The sequence below is a fragment of the Urocitellus parryii genome, chromosome 15 (assembly GCF_045843805.1).
Source record: "Urocitellus parryii isolate mUroPar1 chromosome 15, mUroPar1.hap1, whole genome shotgun sequence".
Classification (NCBI taxonomy): Eukaryota; Metazoa; Chordata; class Mammalia; order Rodentia; family Sciuridae; genus Urocitellus; species Urocitellus parryii.
Window position 1 is genome coordinate 43,887,108 of NC_135545.1, and position 26,499 is coordinate 43,913,606.

Sequence of the window (26,499 nt, forward strand, 5' to 3'; positions counted from 1 at the left end):
AAATAATCAAATCAGGCTAATTAACACATTCATTACTTCAGATATTTATAAATTCTTTATGGTGTAAACACTTAAAATCTTCTCTTAGCTATTTTTAAATATATAACTACTTTATTATTAACGATAGTTACTATGCTATTTAATAGATCACTAGAATTTAATCCTTCTAACAAACTTTGTACCCCTTTACTAACATCTTTCATTTTTTTCTCGTGTACCTCCTTGCCCCATAGCCTCCAGTAACCACCATTCTAGTCTTTACTTCTAGTGAAATCAACTTTTTAAGATTCTGCATATAAGTGAGATTATACAATATTTATCTCTGTGCCTGGTATATTTTTAGAGATCATGTCCTCCAGGTTTATCCTTGTTGTTGCAAATGACAGTTTCCTTCTTAGGGCTGAATAGTATTCTATTGTGTATATGTACCGTATTTTCTTTATTCATTCATCATTGATAGACACATAGGTTGATTCTGTGTCTTGGCTTTTATGAATAATATGGCAATACATGTGGGAGTGCAGACTGATTTCAAATCTTTGGGGTAAATACCCAGAAATGGTACTTCTATTTTTAGTTTTTTGTTGTGGTTTTTGTTTGTTTGTTTGTTGGTACTAGGGATTGAACCTAGGGGAACTTAACATCTTCAGCCCTTTTTATTTTGAGATATGCTAATTAGCTGAGGCTGTGTTTGAACTCACGGTCCTCCTGCCTCAAGCCTCCTGAGCTGCTGGGATTGCAGGTGTGCTCCACCATGTCTAGCTTACTTTTAGTTTTGAAGAACCTCCATGTTGTTTTTCATAATGGCGATACTAATTTACATTCCCATCAATAGTGTATAGGGTTCCCTTTTCTTCACTTCCTTGCCAGTGCTTACTTTCATCCTTTTGATAATACACAATTTAACAGATGTGATATGTCATAGTGGTTTTAATTTGCATTTCCCTGTTGCTTAGAGATGTTGAGCATTTTTTCACATATAATTGTCAACCATTTATATGTCTTGGTTTGAAAAATGGCTGGTCAAGTCTTTACCTTTGTGTGTATGTATATGGTGTGGGGGTTTGAACCCAAAACCTCACACATGCGAGGCAAATGTTCTACTGCTGAACTAAACCCCTAGCTTTGCCCATTTTTAGTTATTTTGTTTTTAATGAGTAGTTTGAGTTTCTTATATATTTCTTGTATATTTATCTGATAAATGATTGGCAAATATTTTCTATCAATCTGTGTTATTTTTTTAATCTGTTGTTTAGTGTGCTGTGCAGAAGATTCTTTATTTGATTCACTCTCATACTTTTGCTTTTGTTGTCTGTTTTTGCAGTCTGGTAATGTTCTTAAAAGAGAATTTTCTTTCAGTTCACCAAAGGGAAGTCATGTATTACCCATATAATTATTTTTTTTTTAAAGCACTTTGGTGGTTTGGTTTGGTTTGGTTTGGGTTTGGGGTACTGGGGGTTGGTACCCAGGGCTTTAATTACTGAGCCACATCCCCAACCATTTTTATCTTTTATTTTGAAACATGGTCTTGCAAAGTTGCTTAGGGCATTGCTAAGTTCCTGAGACAGGTCTTGCACTTGTGATCCTCCTGCCTCAGACTCCAGAGTCACTGGGATTATAAGTGTGTACCACTGGCTCTAGCAACACTTTGGTACTGATAAGAAAATCCAAGTCAATCAAAGAAAAGCTTTAACAGTTCCTCCTTTGTTCATGATAAATGGCAAACTGTACAAAGATTCAAATTAGGAACATATACACTAAATCAGGATTAGTGGAATGGATTATTTAGTTTTTGTTCTGTTTTCTACTGTAATAAAGAACAAAAGTACATCACCTTTCACAAAGAAATATTTATAGGATTAAGGGATTTGGAGAATGAATAATAGCTATTAGTATTTTTTATCTTTAGTGCAATCCATCTCTATTTATTAGAAAAATAAAATTTGGAAAAGATAGTTGTTATGCCAAATGTAAGTATGTTTGGGTGCTGAAACACAAACAAATCGAAACCCTAATATTACTATCCTTTTTTGCTCTAGCCAAAACCTCACAGTAATGGAGGCTGCTTGTACTGATACCACAACCCAAAAGATATACTATATATAATAGGCAGCATATTTTACTCCACTGAAAACAAACAGTACCCTTAAAAGTTAAGGCACATAGTCGAACAGAATGATTAAAATTGAGATTTCAGGGCTGGGGTTGTGGTAGAGTGCTTGCCTAGCATGTATGAGGCACTGGGTTCGATTCTCAGCACCACACATAACTAAATAAAAGAAAGGTCCATCAACAACTAAAAAAATATTTTTTAAAAAATTGAGATTTCATTTTTCTCCAGTGGTGAATAGAAGAGGGAAACACATATATCTATAATTTAAGGACTTAAAAGTGCTAAGGAATAAACAGTTTTAAAAAATTATTAGTTAAGCTTGATATTAGCATTTTTCCTTTAGATCTCAAAATACCTTTATTGGGAAAAAATAAATAAATTTGATTTAGGTTTTCCAAATGCAATACCCTGGTTTAGCCTTCAAAATCTCTTGTAACTTGGGGAAAAAGTGAATTCTTTTTTTTATTTGTATGCAGTGCTGAGAATCAAACCCAATACCTCACACATGCTAGGCAAGCACTCTGTCACTGAGCTACAACCCCAGCCCAGAAAAGTGCATTTTAAAATCAGAGTGTTTCCAATAAAAAACTGTGGAAAGAGAAAAAAAAAAAGCAGATTGTTAACACTTTGATAAGATAAATTTATGTTATTTTTCCCTATTAAAATATTGTCCATAACAGTCTTGGAGACAAGATTTAATAGTGAACATAACATAGAAATCCCTTTGAAGTGTTGATATCATGATCCAGTCTAAAAATGTAAGTATCTGCCAGCCATGGTAGCAAATGTCTATAATCCCAGTGGTTTGGGAGGCTGAGGCAAGAGGATTATGAGTTCAAAGCCAACCTCAGCAACTTAGCGAGGCCCTCAGCAACTCAATGAGACCGTTTCTCTAAATATATATATGTATACACATATAAATATACATATGTATACACATACATACATACACACACACACACATATAAAGGGCTGGGGATATTGCTCAGTGATTAAGCACCCTTAGGTTCATTCCTAGTAGCAAAAAAACAAATTAAAGGGCATGGGGATATAGCTTAGTGGTAATGTACTCCTGGGTTCAATACTGAGTACCAAAACCAAAACAAAATCATAGAATCAAACCACTCAGGCCACTTGAGGATTATAAATGTATCCTTAAGATGTTCTGCCAGGGACTGGGGCTATGGCTCAGTGGTAGCTCACTTGCCTAGCATGTAGGAGGCATTGGGTTTGATTCTCAGCACCACATAAAAATAAATAAAATAGGGGCTGGGGATGTGGCTCAAGCGGTAGCGCACTCGCCTGGCATGCGTGCGGCCCGGGTTCGATCCTCAGCACCACATACAAAACAAAGATGTTGTGTCCGCCGATAACTAAAAAATAAATATTAAAAGAATTCTCTCTCTCTCTCTCTCTCTCTCTCTCTCTCTCTCTCTCTCTCTCTCTCTCTCTCTCCCCCTCTCCCTCTCTCCCTCTCTCTTTAAAAAATAAATAAATAAAATAAAGGTCTATCAACAACTTGAAAAATTATTTGAAAAAAAAAAAAAAGATGTCCAGGTTACCTTCAGAAGTCATTTAGAAAAAGAAATTGAAAAGTGGCTCTGAAGACAACTCTTTAAGAGACAAGTGGTTCATCAACTTGAAATCTCTTTGAAATAGGCAGTGATGGTGAGCTAAAGAATCTGTGTTAAAATACAGTTTAGCTAAGCAGTTCCTGATCAAAGGTCTTATCTCAGGAGGGCCAAAAGGGTTGATGGTGACAGGGCTTTTCTCTTTTTTGCGGGACAGGGGTCCAGAGGGCACACCTGCTAATGAGGATTGAACCCAGGGGTGCTTTACCATTGGGCTGCATCCCCAGCCCTTTTTATTTTTTATTTTGAGACAGAGTGTTGCTGAGTTCCTTTGGGCTTCACTAAATTGCTGAGGCTGACTTGGAACTTAATGCTGCCTACCTCAGCCTCCCAAATTGCTGGGATTACAGGCATATACCACTATGCCCAGCTAACAGGGCTTTTCTTGAACATAATCTTTTGCTTTTTTTTTCCCCCAGTAGATCCTTGACAATATACATACGCAGTTTTTCTATTCCTCCAGCCCCCCCTTCCCCACAGTACTGGGGATTGAACCCAGGGATGCTCTTCACTGAACTATATTCCCAGCCCTTTTTATTTTTTGTTTTGAGAGTGTCTTCCTGAGGTTGGCCTTGAATTTGTGATCCTCCTACTTCTGTCTCCCAAGTCCCTGGGATTACAAGAATGTGCCACCACACCCATATTTTTCCTACATTTTTAGACCCTTGCCTAGATAAGAAAGCTTTATACAGGCAAATGAAGTGGTATCACTTTGAAAAATATGCTTTTGAAAATATAATAAAGAACTCTTATATCAGTGTTTTCCAAAATACAACATAGTAGATCATGATCAGTATTTTTTGTATTGGTTCTTTTTAGTTATACATGACAGTAGAATCCATTTTGATATAATTATGTAAGCATGAAACATATCTTATTCTAATTAGGATCCTATTCTTGTGGATATATACAATGGTGGGATTTATTGTGGTGTTTTCATATATGTACATTATCAGTATTTTTTTAAAATACTGATAATGTACATAACAAAATACAGTGTTATTTCAGAATATATTCCAAAATATATTGGAAAATAGAACATTTACTTATATTGTATGTGTGTATTGGATTGCAATGTAAAATTTATTTCTTACTGCATGTCTTAATCAAAAGCATTTGAAAATGTTGGTATTTAGATTATGTATACTTATTTAGAAGGAAGATTTTCTAGCCTACTAGTGAAATAGGTAGCAGGAGTTTCTGTCCTGTGCTTAGATGTCATTCAAACATCAGATATACTAAAACTGTTATATTTTGAAAAAATTACTATGTCTTTAATTATAATTAATATCAATTATTATGGAATGGGGAAAACTATATCATATCACTAGATCGTCTGTAACTTGCTACGGGGAACTTTTTCAAATATATGTACCACCCACACTTCCCAGTGGAGAATCCCTACCAGTGGGAAGGAACCTGATAGATTATTTTCTATATCTCAGGTCTTTTAGGAGAGGGAAACAAAATGGAGACCCACTGTGTTAGTACATCACTGAAGAAATTTTTACAAAGACATTATTAGATCTGATTCTAGATTTCACCATTGTAACAGGCAAAGCTAGATGGTGGGAGACAACAATGGAGACCTGTCCTCATGGCTGTGACTGAGAAGGACTTGCTGCTTTATGATTGCATGCCATGGACAAGAGATGCCTGGGCATCTCCATGCCATAGCTACCCTCTTGTTGCTACAAGGTAAGACTAAAGACCAAAAATAAATAAAAGAAATTCTATTCTAAATCTATTAACAAATTTTAATGTGTGTTCTGTTATCTTAGGTGCCTAAAATAGTATTTAAGTATGTGAGATAGTTGATGTAGACAAAAAAAATTTATAACCTATTTATCATTTTGCATCTCCTAGCTCTGAATAAATTGTTCCTGTCACTTTTATTTTTCTTTGCATCTTTTAAATTGTTGAAGCAACTTCCTAACCACTCCCTTCAAAATTTGCTTAGTCACAGAGATAATAGGGTTTTTTCTTTATTTTATTGACTGAGTAGAAAACCACTGAAATTGTAGCAGCCTTTTGACTGGGTGATCAAATCATTTAAAACCAAATGTGGTATCATGGATAAACCACAAAATTTAGCCAAAATATTTTCACTTCTCTTTTTAATATAAGAACATATAATTTTGATTCCATCAAATAAACATTGTTTTAACCTAAAGCAACAGAATGTTTTCAGCATACCATACATGAGGAGGTGGAAGAGAATAGGAATAAAGAAATTTAGATTTGGAGGGCAGAATGTCTTAAAGTATATAACTGTAAAACAAGAAAACATTCAAATTCAGTTTTACTTAGGTTTAAAAGGAATCAGATGTTAAACTGGGGATGCAACTCAGTAGTAAAGTAAATTGTTTGCTTAGCCTTGTGGTGAGGCCCTGGGTTCAATCCCCAGCACTGCCAAGAAAAGAAGGGGGGGAAAAAAAGAATCACGTGTTGAAATAACTACACAAAGAGGCCCACAGAAAACTAATATTGAAAGAGCAAAATGACAGAACTATCTGGTATAATATCCATAGGGAACAAAGGATTTCCTGATTTGAACAGATAAAGATCCATGTAAGAAAGAGTATTCTTTGCATTAAAAGACTTGTACTTTATATAGAATCTCCTTCAACTTGCCAAATTCTTTTACATGTATTGTTCTTTTTATAAAAATATTCTCATGTAGCTTTCTAGGAGTATCCTCTGTAATTTAGAGCTGGAGCTCATAGATTGCAGAATAGATAAAGGATCTTTTGAGCCTCAGAATTAGAGGCATGCTTTTCTTAATTTCTTCAGGAAAGAAGAGACCTGCAGAAGATTGAATTTAACCATCAGTTTCTTTGCAGTTTATTTATGCAAACTAAATTATAATCTCATTGGGCTGGGGATGTGGCTCAAGCGGTAGCGGGCTGGCCTGGCATGCGTGCGGCCCGGGTTCGATCCTCAGCACCACATACAAACAAAGATGTTGTGCCCGCCGAAAACTAAAAAATAAATATTAAAAAAATTCTCTCTCTCTCTCTCTCTCTCTCTCTCTCTCTCTCTCTCTCACTCTCTCACTCTCTCTCTAAAATAAATAAATAAGTAAATAATAATCTCATTGAATCGAGGAACTATTACTTTGTCATTTTAGGACTTCCTAGGATGCTTTGTATATAAAAAGTTACCAATAAATCTAAGTTCTCCTGCTTAAATTGTAGTTATTGTTTTACAGTTACTTTGAGAACATGACAGGAATCCTACAAAAATATATGGATATATTTCAGTAGTTATAATTAGAGCAATTAAGTTCATATTTTCCAGAGATTTAGAACTTGTGACTGTGACTGTGTGGAAGAGTCCTGTACTCTAATTCTGATAAAACAAAAAGGGTAACTTTAGGCTTAACATTTTTTTCCCTTTTTGTGTGGTACCTGCGGCCTTGTACACATGCTAGGAAAGTACTCTCCACTGAGCTATATCTCCAGCCTGCGTCACCCAGTAATTCCACTCTTACATTATATACCCAAGAGAAATGAAAACTTATGTCCACATAGAAAATTATACCCAATATTCATAGCAGTATAATTCACAATAACCCCAAAATGGAAACACCCCAAATGTCTGTCAACTGATGATAAATGGCAGTTTATCCAAAAACTTTGTTGGATAAACAACATGTGAAAAAAAGTGATATATATGTAACAGAATATTGTTTCATAATTTAAAAAGTTCTGATATATGCTATAACATGGATGAACTTTGAAATATAAAGTACCACATATTATATCATTACATTTATATGAAATATTCAGAATATGCAAATCTATGAAGACAGCATATTAGTGGTTACAAGGGTTAAGGTGGGAATATGCATAAGATTTCTTTTGGGGATGATAAAAATTTGCTAAATTAGAATGTGGTGCTGCCATGGCCTCCTGAGTCACTGGGATTATAAGTGTGCACCACCATACCAGGGAAAACTTTTTTTTTTTTTTAATTAAAATTTGAAGAGGTTTGGGCTGGGGTTGTGGCTCAGTGGTAGAGCACTTGCCTAGCATGTGCAAGGCCCTGGGTTTGATCCTCAGCACTAAATAAATAAATAAATAAATAAATAAATAAATGGTATTGAGTCCAACTACAACTAGAAAATAAATATTTTTTTTTTAAAAAAGTGAAAGCATGTTGGGAGGTGAGAATAGTGGGCCCATTTAAAAAAGTATTGAAGAGGTTAAAGACAGGTATATGATGCAGGTGGAAAACTATATTGGTTTCATAGTGCTGTGGATTTTGTAGTAAATTTTCCTATAAGCTTTCTTTGACTGGAACAGAAAAAGTGCTCAAAGAAAGTGAATATTTTATAGTGTATAGGGCTGGGGTTCTGGCTCAGCGGTAGAGTACTTGCCTAGCACATGCGAGGAGGCACTGGGTTCGATCCTCAGCACCACATAAAAATAAATAAATAAAATAAAGGTATTGTGTCCAACTACAACTAAAAAAAATATTTTAAAAAATATTTTACAGTGTAGAAAATTGAGTTAGTGTGTGTACATGCTAGTATGGAGCAAAGACTGCTAAAATGCCTTTGCATGAGCTCATCTGGCCTCCCCCAAAGAGGGGCCTTTTGGCAATGTATCCTAACCAACTCTGCTCAATGAGAGTCCAGCAGCTGGTTTGAATTAGATTTCCTGCCCAAAATATTTCATAATCAAATCTGTAGGAAAAAAAATTCTCCTAAACTATTTTATAATGTCTGACTTGGGATATCCAATCAAACTAAATATGTAGGATACCCTTGTCACCCACACCTGGCCCCAGAGAACACTTCTGACTCATACTGAAGTATGATCTGCTATTGTCTCAAGGAAAAGCACATGTATGATTGAGTAGTGAGCTGAATTTGATGTTTTCCTCATGTTTGTCTCACCATTTTTTAATTGGAAGACCTACTAACTGCCATACTATGGTTAGTCAGGCTTGTGTATTTGTCATACACTTATTCTAAAATGACCAAAATGAGACTGTCATGAAAAATAATGATAATATTTGTTGCCAATGATAACATTCTAGCTTTCAAAAAAAAATTAGAATTCTGGAATTACTTTGGATACCTCATATAAATAAAATGGTGTAGTATTTGTCTTTTTGTGACTCATTCATTTCATTTAACATAATGTCTTGAAGTTCATCCAGGTGGCAGATTTCACTGAATAATATTAAAGCTGAATAATATTCCACTGTTTAGAATAGAGCATAGAATTTTTCTTTATTCATTCTTCTGTTTATACATAGTTCCTTTTGTGGGGGCAGGCACTAGGGATTGAACCCAGGGGTACTTTACCACTGAGCCACATCCCCAGAACTTCTTATTTTTTATTTTAAAACTGGGTCTCACTAGGTTGCTTAGGGCCTTGCCTTGCTAAATTGCTGAGGCTGGCCTTGAACAGGTAATCCTCCTGCTTTAGCCTCCCACTTCACTAGGATTATAGTTTTGTGCCACTGTGGTGTTTTCTTTATGAAAGACGGTATCTTGTCTTCAGATGTCAATCATTAGGGGTCATTTTAGGAGAAAATGGAAATAGTATCTACTATCTTGCTTTGAAATATACTTATTAGAAAACTGTTGCTGGCTTTTATAAATTTCTGTTTATCAATGAGCATAAATCCCTGATATTCTTTCTATAATGCACTAATTAGTTTTGATCTCTGCTCCATTTTGGTCCTAGGTTGGTTCATTCTGGCTCTGGATGTCGATCACCTTCCCTTGGATCTGACCTTACATTTGCCACCAGGACAGGCTCTCGGCAGGGCATTGAGATGCATCTCTTCAGGGTGGAGACACATCGGGATCTTTCCACTTGGACCAGGATACTGGTTCAGGGTTGCCATGCTGCTGCTGAACTGATCAAGGAAATCTCTTTAGGTAGAGATGTTGACTTTTTTGGGTTTTGTCTTTAAAAAAATTTTTTTTTTACCAGTATCTAACCAAGAGTTGCTCTACCACTAAACTACATCCCCAGTATTTTTTAGTTTTTGAGACAGAGACTCACTAAATTTCAGAGACTGGCCTGGAATTTTCAATTCTCCTGCCTCAGCCTCCCAAGTCAGTGGTATTACTTGCATATGCCACTATACCCAGTATGATACTGACACTTAACCACTGAGCCACATCCCCAGCCCTTTTTGTATTTTTATTTAGAGACAGGGTCTCACTGAGTTGCTTAGGTCCTCATTAAGTTTTGGAGGCTGGCTTTGAACTCATGATCCTCCTGCCTCAGCCTCCTGGGCCTCTGGGATTTCAGAGGTACACCACTTCGCCCAGCAGGATACTGACATTTTGTTTCTAATAGTAACTAAATGGAACTGTTAGGCTTCATTTTAAAGTACAACTATTGTCATATGTGCCAAACTATATGATGTAGTAAAATGTGGCAGTTAAAAATGGAGATGATTAGAAAGAAACCTGGTGTCTGTGTATCACAAGCAGTTTTTCGAGACCTGGCATATGGCTTTAAGCACATTTGTTACACCCTGTGTTCAAATGGCATTTTTATTGCCAATCATTTTATTCCACATTTGGTAGTTTAAGGACTCAGTAAGTACTAGATGCATTGACTTTCTAGTTAAGAAGTTTGGAATCTAAGCTATCAATAAACACTCTTACTATGAGCATCTGGCAAACTCATGACTATAGAAAAAAAATAAAAGATTTGTCCAGGAATAGTGGCACATACCTATAATCCCAGTTACTCAGTAGGCTAAAACAGGAGGATTGCAAGTCTGAGGCCAAACTCAGCCATTCAGCAAGGCCCTAATCAACTTAGCAAGACCTTGTTTCAAAATAAAAAATAAAAGCCAGACACAGTGATTCGTGATAAGTCAGGAAGATCACAAGTTCAAAGACAGCCTCAGCAATTTATCGAGGCTCTAAGCAACTTACTGAGACCACGTCTCAACATTTAAAATAAAAAATAAATAAAGGGCTGAGGATGTGGCTCAGTGGTTCAGTGCCCTGAGTTTAATACTCAGTGCAAAAATAAAATTAAATAAAAAGAAATAGGGCTAGGGATTTCACTCAGTGATAAAGCACCTTGGGTTCAATCACCAATACCAAAATAATTAAACAAAAAGGACTCCATGGTAGAGTTCCCCTGTGTTCAATCTCTAGTACTGGCAATAATAATAATAAAGAACTTGGAATAAAAATTTCTCTTCAAAAGGTTGAAAGTATGTGCTCAACACTTACTCAAATTAAGCATTTAAAGAAAATAAAATTGTTGTCCCTTTCCATTGTAAAAGTGCCCTCTTGTGGCCATTCATTATCAGTCTCTATGAATTTGGGGTACTGTTTCATATATACTACTGTAACTGTATGCATACATATAAATGTCCCAGATTGCTTTTCATTTAACAGGAACTAGGGTCAATATGTCTGGGGCTTGAACAGGTCTTTTCTGACTCTAAGACCAGTACTTTAAGCCCATGCATTTCCCTCTCATGATGATGTGTTCTTATGACCATATTAGATACCTAATGGACATACAGGTTCAGTCTTTCTCACTTCTTTAGATCAGCAAATATTTACTGAGTATAGAAGTAAAAACAAATAAGAACTGGGCACAGAGGCACACACCTATAATCCCAGCAACTGGGAAGCCTGAGTCAGGAGGATCCCAAGTTCAAGGCTAACTTTGGCAACTTAGAAAGATGCTTTAAAAAATAAAAAGGGCTATAGATGTAATCTAGTGGTAGAAGCCTCTGGATTTAGTCCATAATACCAAGAAGAAGAAGAAAAAGGATTAGCATATTACTAACACCAAGTATTCGTGCTATGTATCAACATTCACCGTCCTTGATTGTACCATAGAAATACCTAGAGAGCTTTTTAATAATATCAGTGACTAAGTTCTGCCTCCATATATTCTTTTTTTTTTTTTTAAGAGAGAGTGAGAGAGGAGAGAGAGAAAGAGAGAGAGAATTTTTATTTATTTTTTAGTTCTCGGCGGACACAACATCTTTGTTGGTATGTGGTGCTGAGGATTGAACCCGGGTCGCACGCATGCCAGGAGAGCGAGCTACCGCTTGAGCCACATCCCCAGCCCTCCATATATTCTTATTTATTTCGCTAGGGCATTAAAAGTCTCACAGATTATTTTAATAATAATCCCAACTAGGACTGGGAACCACAGTTCTAGATTTTAAATGAAAACCAATATGGCCAGACACAGTGGCACACAGGCCTGTAATATCAGCAACTCAGGATCATGACTTGCTCAGGATCAAAGTTTGAGGCTAGGCTCAGCAACTTAACAAGACTGTATCTCAAAATTTAATAAATAAAAATGGCTGGGGATGTAGATCAGTGGTAAAGTGCTCCTGGGTTCAATTCCCAGTACCAAAAGGAAAACCAATACATTTTCTTTGTTAATTAAAAATAAATGAAGGGTTGGGGTTGTGGCTCAGTAGTAGAGTGCCTGCCTGGCATGTGTCAGACACTGGATTCAATCCTCAGCACCACATAAAAATAAATAGAATAAAGGTATTGTGTCCATCTACAAATAAAAAAAAATTTAATTAAAAATAAATGAATATTTACAACTCTGAATATCCGAAAAATTCCTGAGTTGTACACTTCAAAGGGTGAATTGGTTGTATGATATGTGAACTGCAGCTCAATAAAACCATTATTTGGGAAATTAGTTTGATAACTTAAGTTTTCAATGTGAAGTCAGATTTTTGAAGTACAGATAGATTATATGTGCTTCAGGGAAATGCTCATTGAAGAGCTTTGTTTAAAATGATCTGTCTTGATTGCTCGTTTCACAATCTATTGAAGTTCGAGGTTTTAGTCTCTTTCAGGGCTACATTTTTTTTTTCCTCTCAGGCAACTGTGGAGCAAATTTTTGAGAGTTCCATGCACCACCCAGTGGACCCATTGCAAAAATTTAACCCAACCTTGACACAGGAGTCTTTCTGATATAAAAATTTTTAAAAAAATGTCTCAAAGATTCAGTGGACTCTCATACAGTCAGTTCAGAAATGCTAATAAAGCAACTTCATAACTTGACTGAATCCTCATGATAAATGCCCTTCCCCTCTGCCCAGAAGATCCACCCCAATCACAGGACAGAAGTGAGAGGATCTTGTAGGAGGTCAGAAGTAGCTTTCCCTTTAGGCGGCAAGGAGTCTGGACATTGTTATCTGCAGAAAAAACAAAAAGTGTGGCAAAATGGAGATATCTCCTAGGTGTAAGATTTTCCCAGCTTGAAAGAGAACAACAAGGAGATAACAATCTCAGGGGAATTCAGAGTGAATCACAAAGCATACCTGCATTCAAATGTACCTGCAGTTATTAAGTATATCATGGATGGGATCCTTCTGAGAATGCTACAATAGGGACTGATTATGACACAGAGTCAGTATAGGCATAAATTTTATCTTATTCTTCATGATGGTAATTTTAGGCATGCTTTTCTACGCTTGGACTGCATACCAGTGATTTTGAATAGCTTATGTATGAATTCTCTGATGTCTTTATTCTCTTTTTTTAAATGTTTGTTTTTTAGTTGTAGTTAGACACAATACCTTCATTTTATTTATTTGTATGTGGTGTTGAGGATCAAACCCAGGACCTTGCATGTGCTAGGCAAGCACTCCACCGCTGAGCCACAATCCAAGCCAATGTCCTTATTCTTTTGCATCCCTTTTTACGTGTGTGTGTGTGTGTGTGTGTGTGTGTGTGTAAAGAATCTATGCCATTAAGATGTACATAAATGATTTCAGTATACTTTAGTTTTACTTTTCTGTTTGACCCAAAGAAATATCAATAGATCTCAGGTTTTCCTGTGAATTTTATTTTTTTTTAAGATTTTTTTTTTTTTTTGAGAGAGAGGGGAGAGAGAGAGAATTTTTAATATTTATTTTTTAGTTCTCTGCGGATACAACATCTTTGTTTGTATGTGGTGCTGAGGATCGAACCCGGGTCGCACGCATGCCAGGCGAGCGCGCTACCGCTTGAGCCACATCCCCAGCCCTCCTGTGAATTTTAGAACTCTGAAATCCATGAAATAACTCAGGAACTGGAAGAGATGTGAAGAGAATATTGGGTAGTTTGATTAGAGTGTAATAATTAGAGTAAATAAATTAGATTTTCTGGTTTTCAAAAATTTGAGTTGTTCTCTTACTCTCTTACTCTCCCTCTCTCTCTCTTACTTTACTTCTCTTACTCTCCCCCTCTTTTTCCCTCCCCTCCCCTCCCCTCCCCTCCCCTCCCCTCCCCTCCCCTCCCCCTCCCCCTCCCCCTCCCCCTCCCTCCCTCCCTCTCTCTCTCTCTCTCCCCCTCCCTCCCTCCCTCCCCCCCCACCCCTTCTCTTCTGCGACTGGCTGCTACAGTCCTGCTAATAAAATCTCAGAAAGGTAAAAAAAAAAAAAAAAAAAATTGAGTTGCAAAAAAGGAAATTTTGATGTGCTATTTTAATTTTCAGTACCGCATAAATGGGGGGGGGGGAATGATTGGTCTTGGATGAATGATTCCTGATTCTCTGTGGTTCATCATTATTTTTTAAGATCTAGTTGAATTACACCTCTCTTTAAGCCTTTTCTAATTCCCCAAGTACTCTCTTCCCCTCTCTGTCCTTCCACAGCATTTTGTGCATCTCTCTTGTAGCACTTACATCATTGTACAATGCCCATGTTAACTTTCCTTTCTTGCTTGTCTGAACAGAAGCCATCTTTTACTCAGTTATGTCTCCTAGCACCTAACAAACACAGTGCTACCTAATACAGAACACAAAAAAATTTTTTTTCACTATTGTATGTTGGTTTTCATTACCAGTCTGTCTTCCCTTCTGCCCTGTGAGAGCAAGGAGTTGAAATATTAATTAATTAATGGCTGTGCAAATTAGTAAAGATATAATTCACAATTCCATTGGGCTGTTAGTCTATACGTGTATTTTCTAATTATTTTGAATCCAGGATAATGAAGTTGCTTTCCTTATCTTCAATTCTGTTTTCCCCAAATTGTACTCAACAAAAGGAACACAGAACTTACTGCTGAGTACTGTTTTGCTTACCTCCTCCCTTTGGTTATCTCAAAAGTAAACTTTAATATCTGATGTCCAGCAATTGTCCTCAACTGCTGCTATTGTTTGTCTTTTTATATTTTTGGTACTCTATTAAGAAAAATCAGTATTTTGAGGTTTTTACTGAGTTACCTATAAATAGGAATGGATGGTAAATTGAATTAAGACATCAGTATGATTATAATAAGCCAGTTGCAACAGCACAGTCCTTGGTTAATCAGCCTCAAATCCTGACCCCCTACTTTAGCATACAGATAGGTATTGAAGGTATTGTCTCATCATAGTGGGTGAAGGTGGGGAGTGTCAGGCAGTAAATCACCATTGCCTCAATTGTTTGATTTACAGTTTAGGAATAAATGGTTTAATTTTATGAGGCACAACATTTCTATGATAAGTCCATACTCTTCCTTCAAAAGTATCTGGTATCCATAATGAAACCCACTATTCTAGATCATTAGTATGCACCAATGAAAAAAGGTATCTGGTATCAATTATAAGGTTTTTTGGTTTTGGTACTGCGGATTGAACTTAGGAGCACTCCACCGCTGAGCCACATCCCCAGCCCTATTTTTGTATTTTATTTAAAGACAGGGTCTCATTGAGTTGCTTAGGGCCTCACTTTTTGCTGAGGCTGGCTTTGAACTCAGGATCCTCCTGTCTCAGCCTCTCCAGCCACTGAGATTACAGGTGTGTGCCACCACACCAGGCTGAATTATAAGTTTTAAAACTAAAACCCAATATCTAGTCCTATACATGTTCAATACAATATTTACTTCTCCTTTTCAAGGTTGGGATAATCATAAACAATATTTTAAAGTAACACACACATGCACACTCACATTTTCTTTCCTTCCTTCCTGAGAAAAAACAATTCAAAATAGAACATGTAAGAAATCTCTTGTACAACAACCTTGTTGTGGAGTTAACAGATTGCCTTCACTAACTGTAGTCATCTGATCTGATTCCATGTCTACACTGAACTTTCTCCAGCCAGAAAGGCAAGGACTTGGGTGATCCTTTTTTCTTTGAGCTTTTTTTTTTTTTTTTTTTTCCTAAACTAAGACTGTTTCTCTGTTTTCTTTAGTCCTCCATACTCAGAGTATCCTGTAGCTTTTAGGATGGTAAAGGACTATATCCTGATTGCCTTGAGTGATGTCTGTCTCTTCCTCTAAACCCCTCATCCATTCATTTAGAGATTAATGCATTGGATTATTTCTCCAAGTGGTTAATTTTATTTTTTTTAATATTTATTTTTTAGTTTTCAGCGGACACAACATCTTTGTTTGTATGTGGTGCTGAGGATCGAACCTGGGCTGCAAGCATGCCAGGCGATCGCGCTACCACTTGAGCCACATCCCCAGCCCCCAAGTGGTTAATTTTAAAGTCTATTGTCTAAACCTTTTGAGTTATTTGGAGTGGAACACCTTCAATATTTATCTGTTCTCATTTCTCTTTCTCCTTTCTCCTTCACTCACTGAATGTTTTTGCATATCCAGTGAAAGAATATATTGGACTTGTATGATGACTTGCTTGTTAAAGAGCCATTCTTTCTAGTTAAAGTGATCAAACAAAGATCAATTCTGATCCTTAAATTTTTTTTTGTTTATTTATTTAGGTATAGGTGGACACAGTACCTTTATTTTATTTTTATGTGGTGCTGAGGATCAAACCTAGTGCCCCACACATGCCAGGGGAGTGTCCTACCTCTGAGCCACAAACTCAGCCCCCCTTAAATGTTTCTAAGTTCAGTTTAAGCTGTGCTAATTCCCAAGTCTCAGAGAGTCTCTCATTTGTAGCCCCCACACACTAGTAATCTTTTCTTAGTCTTTGACTAAATAGACTTAGGAGTCTTGATATAAGGTGTTTGCTAGTTTTGATGATCAAAGTTTTTTGTGTCCTGTCAATTTAGATGTAATCTTTGATTTTTAACTTTGAGAAGACAGCATGACTTTCACTGAGCATAGTCTTTCCCTTTGATAAACATTATCTCCTTCCCAAATACCTACTGAATCATGTTACTGCCCCTAAAAGGCATCTCTGCCTTTGCTCTTTTCTCTTTCTCACTTAGTTGAATCCTTCTTAATTCTCTCTACCCATCCAGTTTTATCTATTCTATGGAGCCCATCTCTTTCAGGAAACCTTTCCTTGACTTTGGCCTTATTCAGTTTGGTGTTTACTCACATTCTCTATAGTCTGCCTTCCACATTAGGGATTTCAAGTCCATGTCTTTGTTTTTATGAAGTGTCTGAGAGTATGGATAGTGTATCTTTTTTTTGTTGTTGTTGTTTGTCCAAGGATTGAACCCAGGGGTTCTTTCCCACTGAGTTGAATTTGTGGCTCTTTTTACTTTTTATTTTGATACAGAGTCTTGCTAAGTTTCTGAGGCTGGCCTTGAATTTGTGATTCTCCTGCCTCAGACCCCCAAGTCACTGGGATTACAGACACGCACCATAACGTCCACCTCTTACTTCCTCAGGATCACACATACCTACATAGTTTGCAAAAGCTTGCCATCTTTCATGAAAAGATTCTTAACCAGGTGCAGTGCTGTAATCTTAGAGACTCTAGAGGCTAAGGCAGTGGGATCACAAGTTTACAAGTTTGAAGTCAGCATGGGCAACTTAGTAAGACCCTGTCTGAAAATTTAAAAAATGTCTAGGGATATGTAGCCTAGTGGTAAAGCACCTCTGAGTTTAATCCTTAGTACCAACAAGGGAAGGGAGGAGGAAGGAAGGAAAGAAAAGATTCTTTCTCCCTTTTTGTAGTCAAGAAAATCCTTTTCCACTTGACAACTAAAGAAGAGACTATGTGTATACATACACACACACACACACACATATATATATATATATATATTTTTTTTTTCCTTTTTCTGGTCTTTGACAGGCTGCACATTAAATGGCCAAGAGGTAAGATTCACTGTCCACTATGAAAATGGGTTCACTATATCAAGGGAAAATGGAGGCTCCAGCACCATATTATACCGCTACCCATTTGAACGGCTGAAAATGTCTGCTGATGATGGCATCAGAAATCTCTATTTGGATTTTGGTGGTCCTGAGGGAGAACTGGTAAGAATGTTAATGAAAAATATGTATATACTAATAGGTCTTCTCCTTCTTTCTCAATGCTTCTTATATATAAAATTATGGCCTGACATTCCATTTGGAGCAGGAAATTATTCTTCAGTTTTCAAGAGAGCATTGGGTTTGGGTTTTTTGTTTGTTTGTTTGTTTGTTTGTTTTTGGTACTAGAGATTTAACCCAGAGTGCTTTACCCCCAGCTCTTTTATTTTTTATTTTATTGTATTTTTTTATTTTTTATTTTTTTGGTACCAGGGTTTGAACCCAGGGGCACTTAACCACTAAACCACATCCCCAGCCCTTTTTTATTTTTTATTTTGAGACAGGATCTTGCTAAGTTGCTGAGGATGGTCTTAACTTGAAATCTTCCTGACTCAGACTCCTAAGTTGCTGGGATTACAAAGCTGGGTTTGGCTCTTTGTAGTTTTCTTTTCCCGTTGGAAAATCATTCTCTTTTTAAAAAGTTTTGTTTAAATGTGAAAAAGAAAAGAAACATCCATTTTAAGAAAGAGGTCTTTGTCATGATATGAAATTCTATCCATTACTGTAATTGTCAGTTTGTTGGTATAAAAGCTAAGTAATACCTTTATTAGTTGTGTGTGTGTGTGCTGGGTCAAACCCAGAACTTCATGCATGCTAGGTAAACACGAAGGTAAGTGCTCTACCACTGAGCCACATTCCTAGCCTAAGAATTGAGTAATAAAGTGGCTCAGTTGCTACAGAAGCCTGCTAATCAGGAAAAAAAGAAACTTCTCAGCCAGATGTGGTAGGGAGGCTGAGGCAGGAGGATCGCGAGTTCAAAGCCAGCCTCAGCAAAAGCAAGGTGCCAAACAACTCAGCGAGACCCTCTCTCTAAATAAAATACAAAATAGTGCTGGGATGTGGCTCTGTGGCCAAGTGCCCCTGAGTTCAATCCCTTGTACCCTGTCTGCCCCGCCCCCCTTAAAAAAAGAAGAAACTTCTTCACACAACTATCATCTTTCTGGATCTCTCTGTGCTTTAAAGGACAGGAAGTCATGATTTCTCTTAAAGGGACTACTAGAAAGATATGTCAAGTATACTTCAGAAATCATAAATTTTGATAAAGTAGTAAAGTAATGCCTTTTTTGTCAATATTGAGCTAGTAGTGTAAGTCTCATACACGAAATTTTATGTCCCCTGACACAGTCACGGTAGGTGGTGAGTTTGGAAACATTGAATCTGGAAATTTTAGAACTAAAAGAGATCTTAAAGATAATGTGCTTCTACTTCCAAATGAAAAACCATGCCTGGAAATCTTTTTTTTTTTTTTTTAAGAGAGAGTGAGAGAGGGGAGAGAGAGAGAGAGAGAGAGAGAATTTTTAATATTTATTTTTTAGTTCTCGGAGGACACAACATCTTTGTTGGTATGTGGTGCTGAGGATCGAACCCGGGTCGCACGCATGCCAGGCGAGCGCGCTACCGCTTGAGCCACATCCCCAGCCCCCATGCCTGGAAATCTTAAATGATGAACCCAAGACTATAACTCAGTGGAAGAGCATTTGCTTACCACACACATGGCCATGGGTTTAATTCCCAGCATTTTTTTAGGTGGGGGGGTTATTGGGGATTGAACCCAGAGGCACTTTACTATTGAGCCATATCCCCAGCCCCCCTTTTTTTTTTTTGAGAGAGAGAATTTTTTAATATTTATTTTTTAGTTATTGGCGGACACATCATCTTTGGGTTTTTTTGTATGTGGTGCTGAGGATTGAACCTGGGCCGCATGCATGCCAGGCGAGCACGCTACTGCTTGAGCCACATCCCCAGCCCTCCCCAGCCCTTTTTATTTTTTATTTTGAGACAAGGTCTCACTAAGTTGCTAAGACTAGTCTTCAACCTGTGATCTTTCTATCCCAGCCTCCAGAGTCACTGGGATTATAGCCATGCTCCACTGTGCCCAGTCCCAGTACTTTAAAAAAAAAAAAAGTGGACATGTGGTTCAGGCCTATAATCCTAGCTACTCAATAAGCTGAAGAAGAAGAATTGCAAATTCAAGGCCAGCCTGGGAAATTTTAGCAATATCCTGCCTCAAAATAAAAAAGTTCCCAAGAGTTTCCATTAAAGTGGCACATTCTTTAAGTTTCTTTTATTTTTTTTGTGTGTGTGTGTTGTGTGTGCACACATGCTTGAACATGCCAGATATCATTGAGCAATACCCTAGACCTTTTAAGTTCTTTTTAAAAACTAGAACATGACACGGAGGTTGTGCACACCTGTAATCCTAGCAACTCAGGTGGCTGAGGCAGAGGAGGATCACAAGTTTAAGGCTAGACTTGACAATTTAGCAAGAACCTATTCTCAAAAATATTTTAAAAGGTCTAGGGATATAATTGAGTGGCAAAGCACCCCTGGGTTAATCTCCAATGCCAGGGTCAGTGAATGGGTGGGGAGTAGAATGACAAGAATATCACATCTAAATTTGTTTATTCTTTTTTAATAGAAATAATGATATATATGATATATGATAATTAATGTCCTTTATGAATATGATAATTAATGTCTTTTCTCCATAGACGGTGGACCTGCACTCTTGTCCAAAGCCGATTGTTTTTGTGTTGCACACTTTCTTGTCGGCCAAAGTCACTCGCATGGGACTGCTTGTATGAGCAGCAAAAAGTCAGAAAAGAACCCTGACTGTCACAAGAAGTATTTCCACCTCAAAAAAAAAAAAAAAAAAGGAAAAGAAAAAAAAAGCACAAAAAGAAAGCTCTTTGCTCTCTCCTCCAGCACAGTGCCTTCCCAAGGACCTGCAAATCACTGCAGAACCATAACTGGGTTTAAAGAAGAGCCTACTTTGGTCAGAAATTCAAGGACTCTAATAAGCTCCAAAATGAAGCTGTTGACATCTCATTTTATAATTTGGTTTATAAGTAATCAGGTTTATTTTTCCTGTTAAAAATGGGTGGCTCTTTTCTTTTTTGGACATAATCAAACAACCAAGAGCTGCGTGTGTGTGTGTGTGTGTGTTTTGTGTGTGCGTGTGTTTTTTCTTCCTGTAAAATTTGTTTTAGGCTTAACCTTGGTGTCTCACTTAGGATGGTTATCCCTTCCCAGGTGCTAGTGTACAGTTATTGCTTCCTAGTCATTCCAGATGGTGGATGCTTTATTGTAGTATATTATCAAAGCCTACTCTTTCAACCTTAAGAAGTCTCTGAGTTGTATCACCAAAGGGTTCTTTCATCTGTGCTGGCTCTTGCTACATCCCATCTGCCCATCACTACCCACCTTATCACCAGCTTTGCCACTCATAAGTGCTACCTTTAGGACTCAGAACTTGCAAATTTGACTAGCCTTGCCTTGTACTCCTTTTCTGGTGGTGACCAAGTTGAAAAGCAAGTTGGGATACCACTTATTTGGAAGAAAAGTTTTTGCTTGTTTTATTTTTTTCTGATTTTATATTTGGTAGAGCCAGGGGATGTTGATAAGATTTATTTTAAAAGAAAAATCCTCATTTTAAGCTAAGCCATCTTTTATCACTTACCACATGTGCCTTTGGTTAGGGTTAGTGGAACTTTATGAGTCACTATTTAAATAATTGGATATCACTGCCACTCTGGATGTATTATTTTTCCTAGTTTAATGACGTAGTCTTTGAGGTGGACTTTCTTAATGGCATCTTTTCTGGTGAAAGATTTGTTTGAGGAAAATAAATCCAGAAGAACTAGCTTGTTTAAAGAGTAAGCTTTGTTGGTGAAGCCAGTTATTTAGCACAGCATCATGTCAAGTTGCTTTGGATTGTGTGAGCCCATACAGGATCCTGGCCCTCTTTTGTGGCAGCAGAGTGCTATAACACATCCTGTGTAGAGGGCAGGGTGATGAGACAATGTCACAGTTACTTTCATTTTATTGAGTGTTGTCAGGTGTCATCATTAGGACAGAGTAGCTGTAGGACCACTGATTTTTGTGGGTCTGAGGAATCATATTCAGCTTACTTTCCCTAATTTTGAAGGGAGTATATATCTCTGAAAACATTTTTAAGTAGTATAATATCTATATAAAATGTCAAGATTAGAACAGTCCCTGAATCTGGAAGAAGAGGAAACTTTGACTTAGATATGCTCTGTGGTCTCTGAACAATGGTCCAGGAATAGTTCTCATTTTCTAGATTTATCCAGAGTGCCACATAGGAATGTGAGCACTATAGAGGGTGAAGGAGGGTGGTACTCCAAATGGGGTGGGAAGAAAAAGGAAAGAAAACACATCTTTTTATGGAAAACTTGAGCTATTTTGTTTGAATGCATACTGACCAATAAGTGGGCCACATGAGAGCAGACATTCTAGCAGATGCTGTAACCCCACTGTCCTCCCTCTGCCCATATAAATAGTTCCTTCTTACCCTATGCTGTGAGATTAACAGTATTTAGAGCTTATAGAGAGATACTTATCCTACCCCCAGCTTCAAGTAGGTGTTGAAGCTCCAAAAATGATTGATCTGATCTACTTAAAACTGGAAATGAAAATTTTGACAAGAATATCTTTCAGGAGTGCCCCCCAACACATACCCTGGTACCAGGGATTGCATCTAGGAACATTCTACCACTGAGCTACATCCCCAGCCCTTTTTATTTTGATTCAGGATCTTGCTAAGTTGCTCAGGCTGGACTCGAATTTGTGATCCTCTTGCCTCAGCCTCTGGAGTAACAGGGATTATAGGCATATGCCACTGTAGTCAGCCCAAAAGCTTTTGTTTTGAAAATTCAGATGGTTCCATCTGAGATATATATGTAATTGACAGGGGGAAAATGTTTTGAAGGTCCATCTCTGATTTCTGGAAGCAAAAGTTCAACAAATAATAAGCTCAGGTAAGAGCTTGGATGTTCATGTTATGGTGAGAAGTTGAATGACACATTCACAGATGTCAATAGCAAAGCCATCTGGTTGAAGTTTTTATGTTGATGTGAAAGTCTAAGCCACAGAGATCTGCAGGAAATTTTTGAGCCACCCTGCTCATTACTAATATCAACAAGATCTGTAAAATAGGTGTGGTTAAACATTATAACAAAGCTTTTGGGCAGGAGAGAAAGAGAGGGCATTGTGCATTTCAGCTCTTTTGCTCAAGTTTAAACTGTCACACAGGACCAGTAGCACACATCTGTAATCCCAGTGACTTGGGAGGCTAAGGCAAGAGGATCTTGAGTTGAAGTCCAGCCTCAGCAACTTGATGAGATCCTTCTCAAAATTAAAATAATGATAATATCAATGACTGGGGATGTAGCTCGATGATAAAGCACCACTGGGTTCAATCTCTAGTAATGGAAGGGGGGAAAATTATATATATATATATATATATATATATATATATATAGACACACACAAAAACCTGTCATAACATTGAGGCTCACAGAGTTTTTAATAATCATTTCAGTTTTATATAAAATGAAAATATATTTTGTCCACTAACAAGCCCCAAGAGCAAGAGCCCTTAGCTGCTTGTTTTACATTTTGACAGCTTTCTTGTCATAGTCAGTAGAGGTTGTTTCCATTAAGTGTGTTGTGGGAATTTCAAATCATAAATGAAGTGCTTTTTATGATGAAACACCTTGATATATATGTATTTTGTATTTAGATGCCAAAATATGGCAAGTTATTTTCAAATATCTAAAAGTGGGCATTTTTATATTCCACCTCTTTATAGAACCATTAAAAATTTCATCTTTTTCATTGTGAATTAAGAAAATTATTGAGGATGTTGAGGGCTCTCGTGTAGAATAGAAAGGAAACTGCAGAGTGATGTGGCCCCCAAGACTTGGGACTTAGGCATCTTCTCCACATTCCGCACAGCCAGTTTGTGTATAAAAAGTCTTCCTCCTCTTTCCCTGAAACTTCTTTCTTTCCATAAAAAAAAAAGGGGGAACAAAATAAATAAAATAAAAGTCTCCATATTTCTCTTTAAAAACATTGTCCTTTCCTGAAGTGATTAAACAGACCTTACCTGGAAATTAGTATCTAATATTTTATATGAAGTGATGCAAAATGTAAATTTATAAAGTATTTATTAGATAGTTGTGACTGTAAACTCATCTACCTAGTAGAGTTTCAAATTAAATATTGGGACATGGGTAGGCAATCAAAAATATTATTTAAATTCCATTCACCTGTATGTTTAGTAATTTTTAGACTAGGAAAAGTCTGATAGTGTGTGTGTTTATCACCTGCAATTCTCATAAACTGTGTTACTGAAAATTATTTATGGCAAGAGAAACTGAATTATTTCTTACTTTTTTGTAAGTTAAAAAAAAAAAACAAAAAACTATTCAACAGATGGCTAACATTGTTACTGATTGCTTTCCTAACTTATCCTCCTAAGAGGAATGGTAACAAAGCTTTTCTTCATCTGATCAAATGTACTTAGCTGATAAACCAAAATTTATTCTTTAAATAAAAAATTTAGGCTGTGTGGAATCTGGACAAGATTATGTTTCTACCAGAAACAAGTTTCACTGTAAATGATTTTTGATGGACAAATGTGTGAGAAAAGTTTTTGATGGATTTTTTTAAATTTTGTGAGAAACTGTAGGTCTTCTTGTTTAATTTATATGCATATGGATATATTTTCAAAACCATGGAAGAATCTGTCCATGTTTTTTAATGCAAATTACCTACTAAGCTGCTATGCAAATTATACTAAAAGCCCTACCTACTTAAATAGTTAAACCTTTTTGAAACTTTCAGGGAAGACTGGTAGACTCAAGCACTTTTTTGTATCTTGTCTTGGACACATACTTTAAACTATGTTCTTATTTTCACTGGTTGTAAGCTATTGATTGTACATAATATTTAAACTATCCAAATATCCAGCATACATTTCCATGTGGCTGCCATCTACTATAGATGCCATGGATGAAATGGCTGGTTAGATAACCAAAGTTTTTTTTTTTTTTTTCATACCGAATGAAGAAGTAAAAACAGATCTCTCTGTTCTCGAAGCAAATTGCTTGGCTCAGATCTTAATATCTGTGTAATAAAAAGAGACATTTAAATTTGGGATTCTGCATAAAAGTCAAGTTCAGTTTGACCAAAGTCACATTCATTATTTTTATGTATCTCTATCAGGTATAATATTACCTGGTGTCAGGTGGTATTATATTGTATACTGAAATCCCAGTTAAATTTTGGTTGTTATTGTGTCTTTTCTCCCTGCCTCTGCTGCACTAAAAAGGAGAGAAATCTGTCATCTACCACCATTCTCTTTGTGCCCTTTAATTTAATTGTTTGATAATCTAGAATAATTTTGTCTTTTCACATATTGTCTTTAAAAGCTGATAGCAATAGTCTGCCCTCCCTCCTGTTCCTTTATCATTTCTTGAGTTGGGTACATACACATTTAATAAATTTGTGATGGCAGTTCTAAAGTCATTATGCTTTATATCAGGATTCTGTGTTTTAGGTTAATATAGTTATTCCTATGTTTTAATTATGTTGAGTGGAATTTATTTTACTGCTTAGGTGACTAACACTTTTCTAAAAAAAAAAGAACAGAAACATCTGGTAGATCAGTGGTATAAATTTGTTCTATTAAAGGATAGAATTTCAAGTTAAGGATAAGGTACAAGAAATAGACACATAGAGCACATCTGTTTTCTTGTCTCTTTGACACTGGCTAAATTGCCAATTAGAAAAATGTTTGTTAGGTATTATCTTGCAAGATTTTTTTGTGTGTATGGGGATTGGACGCAAGGGCACTATGAATACTGTACTACATCCCAGTCCCTTTTTTTGTTTATTGGCTTTGAAACAGGGTCTTGCTAAGTTGCTGAGGCTGCCCTTGTACTTGTGACCCTTTTGCCTCAGCCTTCTTAGTTGCTGGGATTACAGGCATGCACAACCATGCCCAGCTAGATATTAACTGACAAGAATTTTTCAACAAGGTTGTTGTTGTTTTGGTGCTGGGGGTTGAACTCAGTGACTTGAGCATGCTAAGCATAAGCTCTGCCACTGAACTTTACCTTTAGCCCTTCTTTTACTTCAATATATAAACTTGAGCATATCTCTTGCCACCTATATTCTTCTTTCCCACTTCAGGTGACTAAACCAGAGCATATTCTAGTTTTAGATGTGAATTCATATCTAAATGTAATGCATAAGTATACCTTTTGCAAATCAGTGCATGCTATCCAGTGACCATTTGACTGTATTCAACAGAAGTCTACCATATGAACTTTAATCCTTGAATTGCAATCTAATTGAATTAAAATTGAATAGATTGGTTATTGAGACCCTGTCTCAAAATAAAATTTTAAAAAGGGCTGGAGATGTAGCTCAGTAGTAAAGCACCCATGAGTTCCATGCCCAGTACCAAAAAAAATAAATAAAATAGATTGGTTGAAACCAAAAAATGTAACATAGAAATGATACTTACATATTTTAAGACTAGGAATTTTAAGACTAGGTTAGAATTCCAAATTCTGAGTCCTCCAAGTTCCTTTCTCAGTTTTGCAGTAGTCTCGTCTCCATGGCCATTGATACAACACTGAGTTTTGAGGCTCTTTTTATTTTTTAAGTTTGAGACAGGGTTTCAAAGAGTTGTTTAGGGCCTCGATAATTTTTTGAAGCTGGCCTCAAACTTGTGATCCTCCTGCTTCAGCTTCCCAAGT

The 26,499-nt window shown here is 36.7% G+C and overlaps 1 protein-coding gene across 1 annotated transcript in view; it reads left to right on the top strand.

Annotated features, from left to right (window-relative positions):
- Nucleotides 1-20,521, top strand: part of Sntb2 (syntrophin beta 2) — an 89,893-nt gene extending 69,372 nt beyond the window's left edge. The window contains exons 4-7 of the mRNA XM_026404515.2: nucleotides 5,300-5,442; nucleotides 9,447-9,643; nucleotides 17,688-17,872; nucleotides 20,419-20,521. Of these exons, the coding sequence (XP_026260300.1) occupies nucleotides 5,300-5,442; nucleotides 9,447-9,643; nucleotides 17,688-17,872; nucleotides 20,419-20,511 (618 nt within the window). The 3' untranslated portion in view covers nucleotides 20,512-20,521. The remainder of the gene's footprint in view (nucleotides 1-5,299; nucleotides 5,443-9,446; nucleotides 9,644-17,687; nucleotides 17,873-20,418) is intronic.
- Nucleotides 20,522-26,499: the final 5,978 nt, after the last annotated feature.